The sequence below is a fragment of the Habropoda laboriosa genome, unplaced genomic scaffold (assembly GCF_001263275.1).
Source record: "Habropoda laboriosa isolate 0110345459 unplaced genomic scaffold, ASM126327v1 scaffold89, whole genome shotgun sequence".
Classification (NCBI taxonomy): domain Eukaryota; kingdom Metazoa; phylum Arthropoda; class Insecta; order Hymenoptera; family Apidae; genus Habropoda; species Habropoda laboriosa.
The window spans coordinates 1,670,930-1,680,709 of record NW_017100263.1 but is presented as its reverse complement, the minus strand read 5'-3'; the positions used below and the strand labels follow the sequence as shown (position 1 = coordinate 1,680,709).

Below are 9,780 nucleotides of genomic sequence, written 5' to 3'. Positions count from 1 at the left end.
GAACATTTTTTAAACGAACTTAATTGGGTACGGGTTCGATACCTGTATCCGATTGCGTTTGGTTGTCCGTTTACCGGAGCATTCGTATCAAGATATGTCAACGTCACGGTTGGTGATGGTATTCTAGTCGACGTTGGTAGCACTGCTAGGATGGTTAACTTGGCCCAGAAACTAAGCCGGAACTATTAGAGGAATCAATGACCTTGGCACGAGTAATGTCAGGACATGCGATTGTTTGCGAGGAAGAAACTTTCATTCGCATTTGTTGCGTTATGGAGCGGAATCGAAAATATCACACTCGCAACTGAGACTTTTTATTTGAAATGAGGATGTCAAATAGTAGATGTGTACTATTCAACCATACGAAAGTTGAAATTAGGGCAAAATTTTAATTCTAATAGGCCAAAAAATAATAGCATATGTGTAATATGACGGAAAGATGATAATACTTTGCGAACTGATAATGGAATCTTATAATATTCTCTTTGATATTTGCACTTTGAGATGAAGATTTTCAAACTACTTCGAAATACATTTTATTTTTTATTGTAGCCCAACTTTTTATAAATAAAACACCTGCAATAAATAAATAACTTTCTAATATATTTTCTTACAAGAAACCATATATAAAGTTTCAAATTGAATGTAACTTGAACTAACAGAAAGTAGAGATTTGAAACAAAGTGAAACAGTTCTTCATCTTTATGTGAAATTTTGTATTCAATAAAAATTTGGAATTAGATTAAATGCGTATGGATACTTGACGTTAGGTGAATTACGCGTGTGTGATTAATGAATCTTTCAATACAATATAATAACACAAAAGAAAAAATTGTCTTTTAGTTGCTTTAATTTGTTTACATGATATATTCGAAATTTTCATGGCAGTATGAGTAGTAATAGAAAGGAGGCAGCTAAGCACTGTTTCTAAATTGATGACAATGCTGTTTATCAAATAGCATCTACAACATCAGAAAATATAAAGAGATAAATCACTGATACACGCGTTAAACTTCCACCTGCAACATTAACAATTTAGCACTATGTAATATGTTATAAAATGATAAATTGATTATTGGAGTAAACATTCTTTTTAGTACGTGCACATGCGTTGTGCATAGTGATTCGTCTTTGTGTTTTTTGTGGTATATAATATTTTGCTTATCGTGTTTTCTGCTATTTCCTAATTATTTGAAACGGTACATTTGTAACTACCCTATATAAGACATAATGCAAAATTGATTAATGGTACGTTTAAAAGATTAAATTCAAATGTATAATACTAATGCTCACCATTGTTATGTAATTACTTTTGTAATTTTTTTTATTAAAATAGTACATTTCTTGACAACGTTGCACTATACCATTATCATGTGACTAAACAGAAATAATCGCAAGCTCTTTATGAAAAGGAACAGTTATAAATTAATATTGTGAGAAATTGTTGTTAACAATATTTAACTATCATGACACAAATTTGTTGTATGTGTGGAAAAGCAGAAAGTTCATATAAATGTCCCGCGTGCAAAGAAACTTAGTAAGTATGTTAGAGGTTATGTTTATAGTAGGTACATTGTCTATAAGTTGTAATACATGATTTTTTTAAATATGGATATACATTTTGTAATATTGTTACTGAAATCATAATTCCTATAGTATTTTCTACTTCTTTTAAAAACTTCGAAACAAAAGATTATTGTATGTACTTAAGCAAACCAATGATAATAATATTTTCTTATATTTAGTATGATTTTTAAGAAATAATGACTAGTTTTAAGTTGATTTTATAAAACATAATTATTTTTATGCTTAGTATTTAGTAAGTTATGTAGTGAGAATTATGTTCTTTTAATTCAAGGTTACAAATTTTCATTCATGAAAATATTTGTACATGATATATTCGCAAGTGATGTAGCATAATTACAATATTGAAACAAATGAAAGTATGTTTAATAATGTAAAAATAAGTATTTTTGTGGTTAATAAACTTGTGTACTAATATGTAAGCCTCAGGCATGGAGTAATTAACTATAAGCATTAAGCATAATTTATAAGATTTAATTTTAAATAAGAGTTTTATATAGATGCTACCTAACAACATTTGAGCCTTTCAGAAATGGAATTGATAATTCCATTTTGTGTAGACTTTTTTAATTTCATTACCTAAGTACATGAGTGTTCAATTTTTCAAAAATCAAATAACACTTCTATAAGTTTATTTATTACTAGGAGATGGCATATCTGTATACGGCTTCTGAATAACAATTGATATATTTTAGAAGTCATTTTGATTAACTCTAGTTTGATGTTAGCAAAGTTTGAACTTCAACAAGTTTTATCCACAAATGAGGTGTATTGTGAATGTTTCATGCACTATTTGAGACTTTTGTTAAAATGTTATTTTTAGATATATTTTACATGCTACTTGTGAAGTGTTAAAGATGGCGAGTAGTTGTATAAGGAATCAAGTATAATAATTCAGATAGTACTTCTCCAAAACTCAGAAACTCCAATTTAAGGAAATGTTTACATATATATACTTTATTCGCCACCTTTTACCTTGTATAGAAAATGGAAAATCTAAACAAATGAAAAATACAAATAATGTATACCAATGAAAAGGACAAAACCTTTTAATGACACCACTGTTATATTCTTTTTATGAAATACTACAAAAAATTCCATTTGAATTTATCTCTGACAGAAAAACTGCACAAAATTTTTCCAGCAGATAATATATATTATGTAATTAATACAGTATAAGACCTTGTTATGTTTTTCAGAAAGATAAATTTATTTTGCATTATAATAATTATGTGCATTAGTTGTTCTGTAGGTTGCTGTAAGGAACACAAAGCAAGTTGTCAACCACCACAGCTTCAACAGAACGAAGTTCCGGAAAATAAGAAAGGTAACGTCAGATATGAATTTCCAACAGAAGATACAGTTTCTACTGAAAAATTGGAACAATTACGTCATAATGAAGAATTAAAAAATTGTTTAAAAAATCCACATGTACAAAACATCATGAGTGCAATTTTGACTGATAATAATCCAACACAAGCTATTGCTTTAGCTATGACTGAGCCAATATTTGTGGAAGTAGCAGACATTTGCTTGAAAATTATAGAACCTGAAGTTAATGATGCATTATGCTAATGTAAAGGGAACTTATATATCATATGCTGTGTATTATTAAGTTTACTACATATATATATAATTTATAAAAGAAACAAAAGTTTTGATATTTTATTTATGTGTACAAACCATGGTATCTTTCTTTTAGAGTTTTTTTTCTTTTTGATTTAATACAGTCAAGTGAGGTAATTTTAAAACTGTTAGGGGAAGAAATCAAATAAAACTAAGTGTGTCAGTTTTCTATTTTTATAAAACATTTATTAAAACTTTGATGTTTCCATTGCAATTATTAAATATAACAGTACCTAAAAGTATGTTGACAGTAATTGATATACACGCTTATAAGAAGCGATAATATCTTTGCTGTTTGTGGAAGTAAAAAGAGGGGAAATAAGTAAATAATTTTTGTATAATGTTTATATATAGACGAATAATAAACAATTCTCTTTCGAAATTTGTTAACAAAAATGGCAATGTATTAAATGATATTAAAATCTTGAACGGAGAGAATAATGGAGTGAAACGTAGTCTTCGAGATCTGTCGGTACTTCCATTCCATCCAGTTCCTTTTGAAGGGAATGATACCTCTTTCTAACATGATAAGCCGCCATTTTTGGCTGTCTATCTCTTGTAAATACACCCTTTTTATTGCCACCGACTCTGATGTACGCTATAAACATATATAACGTAATTATTATCGCTGTTTTTTTTTTTTTTTTTTTTCAATAATTGACATTTATCAAATTTTTGACTTACTTTGAGCAGTACGGAAATCGGCAAAATTCCAAATAAATTCACCAATAAAAAATCCCTCGTTTCTTAATCTGTCAAATGCTTCAAAATGTTTGGATAGTACTTCTTTTTGATATTCTTCACTCCATACATATTCAGGTAGCTAAAATGTTGTAACAATATTTTTAAGTGGATCTAAATTCCAGTATACAATACTTTCTTGTCATAAAATTTAAAAAATGTAACATTTACTGTTTACTACTACACACAATAAAGAAACATAGAATTAAAGACTGAATTAATTTGAATTTCTTATATGTGTATGGTATGTTGATTTTTTTACAATATGTAAATATTAAGAACTGAAAATTTTTGTAATATTATGAATTCTTAGTACAAAGAAACATATTTTAAAAACAGAATAGTACAACTTTATTAACAAAACTACAAAATGCACTTACATTTCACAGTTGCTTTAAATAAAATAAGAGAAGGTTGTAAATAAAGTTAATTTATATCTGAAGCTAATATTGTATATGAACACATGTTTGCTAACAATTGCCTTTAATATTTCTTAATCTGACATTGATATATTATACATTTTGCTGTTATAGCATCGTTTAACATATAATTTGTATAATTTTCAACGTGAAAGATTTCAAAGTATAAACGATTAGAAAACGTAATTGCTCTTAACTCGCTTAGAATATGGCTAATTTACCTCGTGTAATCCGGGCATAGTATCAGCTCCGTACTCGGACATAAGCACAGGCTTATTATATTTCCTATACCATGCTTCAGCTTCTGCTATAACTCTGTTCGTTATTGTATCGATTCGACCTGGGTTAATGTACCAAGCGTTATAACGATTAAAGCTAATCACATCAAGGTATTCACCAGCTTTATCTTCCTACAAATGAAATATACAATTTTCATTGATAGTTCCTTTTCACATGCATTTCTGTCTATTAAAAAGGATGTTCCACATATGATTAAACTTCTACATTATTTTAACTAATCGTAGACATAGTTGCTGATACCAGCAAAATTTTTGTAAAATTTGTCCTTTTTTTTTTACTTTTAGCAAAATTTTTTCTATTGAATTTGACTATAAAAAATTGGACATTCCATTGAAAGAAAAACAAAATTGAACTCCAGATCTTCTCTACGCCTCCACCTGTGAAGACTTTTATAAGTAAGTTTTCGCTTATTACTTAAAGTAATCGAGATATTAAAGGTGGGTAGGGTTGATGGAGCATCCTGTACATATACATTGTATCTTTCACTAGGATGAATTCGATTACGTTCAACAGCACAGATCGTATGATTATTCAAAGATTGTTTAAAAAGAGGAGAAATAAATACTTAATAAAATGAAAAATATAATATGTTTGTGGAACATCCTGTATTATAACGATATAAAATTCTGCAAGTGTAACCTGAACTGCTCGAGCCATGGCAATAGTAATTGGCCTGGTAGGATCGAGTGCTTTTGTGTGATGAGCAACTTGTTTAAAGTATTCACCAGCTGCTTGAAGTTGCGTTCTGGGTTCATTAGCGATGGACCACATAATTACCGATGGCCGATTTTTATCTCGTCTTATTAGTTCTGACAGGGACTCCTTGTGACGGGAGAGAAGGATCGGAGAGAAATTCTCGGTGTCTACCGATGGACATTCGTCAATAATGAGAAAGCCTAACCTTTGAAAAATAAATAAAATAAAAGGTATTTATTTTAGTTTGTTTATTTCCTTTCAAATGAAGTTTTGTTGTTTTAAACATTATTACGTGATATAATAATTGAGTAATGTACTGGATGGATCACAGCGTCATAATATTCTCTTTTTAAACTAATTGAGATAGAAACAAATTTTGATATCACGTTTTGGGATTAAAATGGATTCTAATATCCAGGAATTAAAGATCTCTCTATCATAGCCCTTTCTTCTCAGAGAGGTGGTGGAGCACGTCGTCTATTTTTTTCTACAAAATAGTGGATACACTTGCAAAATGTTCTTACTTAGCTTAGTAAATATTATCTACTTTGTATGTTCTGAATTGTGTTTTAAACACTCTGTATGCACGAAATAGCGAAAACGCTCTGCGCCATCGCAGTACTAATAATAAGTATATTGGTAAATTGTGAAGAAATTCTATTTTGTTATAGCAGTCACTGGTTCACGTGCTAATTAAACAATGTTACCAGAATGAAGAAGTATAAAAGTTCTTTAAACTTGATATTAACAAATTATCATTTATTTCATTTAGGTCAGTTTTTCGGTTAAAAGAAAAAAATGAAACAAAGAAATCAAAGAATCATATGAAAGAGAGTGAGGGAGGGAGGGCAGGTGGAGCAGTATTAAGAACAATCCTTAATTTAACAATACCTAAATGTAGCGGAAATACTGTTATTTTTAAGTAAAATCTTACGTTAAAAAATAACGTAATTTGTGGGATGATTTAGCAGGGTGTTACGAGTGAGGTGTAAGTTGTTAAATTTGTGACTCAAAAATGGTAATGAAAGTAATGTTTACCGGTCAGCCACATCGAGTACTTCATCGCTGTAAGGATAATGGCTAGTTCTGTAAGCATTCGCGCCGATCCACTGTAGCAATTCATGGTCCCTGGCAACGGTGACCAAATCTAGTCCACGTCCTCTTAGGATCGAATCCTCATGCCTGCCGAATCCTCGCATGTACACAGGCTTATCATTAAGTAACAAACTGCTATTTGACCAGGACAATGTTCTAATGCCAATTGGAAGCCTATAGACGTCTACTTTGCTATCGTTTACTACAGACAATGAGACCTTGAAATCGTAACGTTATTACTAATTAGCTTTGTATAATAACACTTTCTGAAATGTTTATGATAGAGGTCAAATGAAATGAAAAGATGGTGCAATATTTTCGAAAAATGTATCTGTTTCCGGTAATTTATTTAATAAACGTGTTCTATGACATATTGCATTTTTGGCATTGCACTGTGTATAAACCTGCAACGGATCCAGCTGAAAATTTGTCCTATGTTTTCGAGACTAATATTTTATTTATACGCATTGTGAGAAAGTTGTTTCAGAAATTTCCATTGAAGAATTTTAGCCTAGACGGTGAACCGAGAAATTTATCACCGACCTTTAAGTAGTTCAATGAAGTCGAACAAAAAAAAGAACCCAAAAAGAAGGATAGCATACCTCTAAGGTGTAGAGATATCCAGGATTAGAATTCATGCCTCTAGGCCACCAGAGATTAGGATATGGTACTTTCAATGTATCAGAAAATCTGTAAACAGGTTCCCTTATGGCTAATTTATCCTCTGCATCAAGTAGGCTCACCCTACACATAGGAATTTCACGTTCCTGTAAGCCGGCTGGTTGAACGACGTACGTTATGATACCAATATCACCGATTAGACCTGTCCTTACAGTTACATCTTCGATATAGAAACGTGGTTTTGTATGTAGCAACACAGGCCTGTAATTTAAAAATCTCGCATTAACATTTTAATTCTATCTTATATCCTGTTGCAGTTGTAACAATGGTTATATCAGTTGCAAATAAATTATTCTGCACTGGTAATTTGCTTTTGTTTGCCATAGAGACACCGCTCTGCTAATCTATTTATCATCGCGAAATTTTTGTGTCGGGTCAGCGAACAACGTGACTCTGTTAAAATCTGACAAACAGTCCGATAGGTCAGCTATTGTGTGTTGTACATTCGTTATGTTTGGTTAGATTACAGTAATGTTTCGTTCTCTGCTTCGCATTAAGCAAAGCTGACGCGTAGAATAAGCTATAAAAATTTCTGTCTAAACATAATCATTATGCATCTTTCAACATCAGAAACACTATGTTTCGTTCTTTTCACTAGACGAAGGCCAATTTTAGTTGATATCTTTCTCCAGCACTTTTGTACATTAACTAGACAGATCAAGCAGAAACGCTGAACATGACAAGCATTCCTAAAATTAAGTAAATAGTTTTTCTTAACTGCAAATATCTCAATTAATTTCTCAGACAAAGTTAATTCGGCATGCGAAGTACGCGTAGCACTTTGGTAAATAATTCTCAAAGGTTATGCATATACGTAACAATATTTAATAGCTATATCTAATTGAAGTTATTTTATTTTTTTTTTATACTATATTTACATTTCAAAACTACCACCAGTTAACAGTGGTTATAACAATTATGTAAGAGATATGTATCGTTAAATATACAAGGTATGAACAGATATTTTCTACAACAAGCAATTCTTTATAAAATTTCATTTCTATAATCTACGAGATAAATTTTGTTTATGTAAATAGAAAACTTTTTTATGACCAATACACAGCGGCAATTAAAGCGTTGTTAAAAGTTTTACGAACAATCTAAACACATTTAATATAAATCTGTGTTTATTGATTATATTTAAAAATTGATTTTCAATTACTCAATTTTAAGATGATGTAACGCTAATTACAGAAATATAAAGCTTTTTGTAAAAACAATAGTTTTTCAAATAAATGTGTGTGCCTTATAAATGTTTATTCTGTTACAAGGAAGTGTGTTATATTGAAATTTTTTTTTATAATCATTATTTAAGGCGGCATTCGTTCGAGTTGATACCAAAAATTTTAATTCCATTTCAAGGAACTACAATTTGTTTTCTGTTATAATTGTACACAGATATTTATATGTCTTGGAAGTATATTTACAAATTTATATTGAAGAATAAGGAATATTAAAAACAGTGTACATTATAATATTAATGGGTTCATTATTCATAATCTTTATCATCTTCATAGTCTTTATCGTTGTGTGATAAAGATTATAAGTAATCTTTGTTGACAGATAACACATCGTGTTATAATTTTGATTGGACCGATAAAAAGATATTTACAAAATGTGTGCCAAATAATATCAATTTTTGAGATATCGTGATAATCAATTGCGAAAACAGTTTTAAGAAAAACCCATTCGATGTTTTTTGTACACTTTCTTTATCTATAATTATAATTATTGAAGCTTATCGTTTCATTTTTCAGAACGATCAATTTGCTCGTAGTAGCGATTATTGATGAGTATCGTTGTTTTTTCGAATATATTTCAGATTGGAGTAAATCCTTCGTTAAAAATATAAATTGCAAGATTTGCAACAATTTTTATGGATTATTTTTCGTATTAGAGATACACAGGGTGGTTCACCTAATTTGACGATCTGAAATTGCTCTTAAACTATTCGTTGCACGAAATAGTGTATGAAGCAAAAGTTGCACGACTTCAAGGTGGACGTGTGTTACAATAACTATTTTTTAGCAGAAAGTATACAGATTCAAAAATTTGAATTTTCATTCCTATTTTAGGTTATTAATATAGAATATTATTTGTAAATTGCAAGAAAACTAAAAGAACTAAACTTCTATGTATGTACGTCTTTATAACAATTTTGTAGCATGTCCGTCTTGCTTCAAACCTCTATAACTTTGTTAATATTTCAAGTTGCCTTATAAAATTTCGTATGTGTACAATAAGCAATACAGTAAATTCTCTACAAGTGTCAGTCAGTTTGGATTCTACAAGTGTCGGTATAGATTGTCCTACGCCTAGGCTGCGTCATTGCTGCGCCTATGTTATCTCGTTTCCTGTCAGTCAAGCGTGTAGTGCTACACCAATCGGTTTCCTTTACGAGATTTCACAGCTCGACAAGTCATAATAGAAAAATATAATTTCTTTAATTTTACTGTTTTTTATCTGAAATTTTTTTTAACATATTGGTGAGATTTTTCTGATGAAAATGAGATCAAACACGATATAATTTGAACAACATTTACTTATTAATACTTATTGTGTCGCGCCAGATTTACAGGTTGCTGTCAGGCGGCCACAAGAAAATACATTTTAAACATAGGATTATAGTATTATGCTT

At 30.1% G+C, this 9,780-nt stretch overlaps 2 protein-coding genes across 2 annotated transcripts in view; one reads left to right on the top strand and one right to left on the bottom strand.

Annotated features, from left to right (window-relative positions):
- The first annotated feature begins 1,369 nt into the window (after positions 1-1,369).
- LOC108573110 (zinc finger HIT domain-containing protein 3) lies at positions 1,370-3,159 on the top strand. The gene is made up of 2 exons (XM_017935476.1): positions 1,370-1,537; positions 2,826-3,159. Exons 1-2 carry the CDS (start codon positions 1,467-1,469, stop codon positions 3,157-3,159), a joined length of 405 nt encoding a protein of 134 aa, XP_017790965.1. The 5' UTR covers positions 1,370-1,466.
- A 462-nt stretch (positions 3,160-3,621) lies between these two features.
- Positions 3,622-9,780, bottom strand: part of LOC108573073 (beta-glucuronidase) — a 16,349-nt gene continuing 10,190 nt past the window's right edge. The window contains exons 6-11 of the mRNA XM_017935438.1: positions 7,064-7,343; positions 6,405-6,679; positions 5,310-5,571; positions 4,592-4,780; positions 3,895-4,033; positions 3,622-3,808 (exon numbers count right to left, since the gene is read on the bottom strand). Of these exons, the coding sequence (XP_017790927.1) occupies positions 3,627-3,808; positions 3,895-4,033; positions 4,592-4,780; positions 5,310-5,571; positions 6,405-6,679; positions 7,064-7,343 (1,327 nt within the window). The 3' untranslated portion in view covers positions 3,622-3,626. The remainder of the gene's footprint in view (positions 3,809-3,894; positions 4,034-4,591; positions 4,781-5,309; positions 5,572-6,404; positions 6,680-7,063; positions 7,344-9,780) is intronic.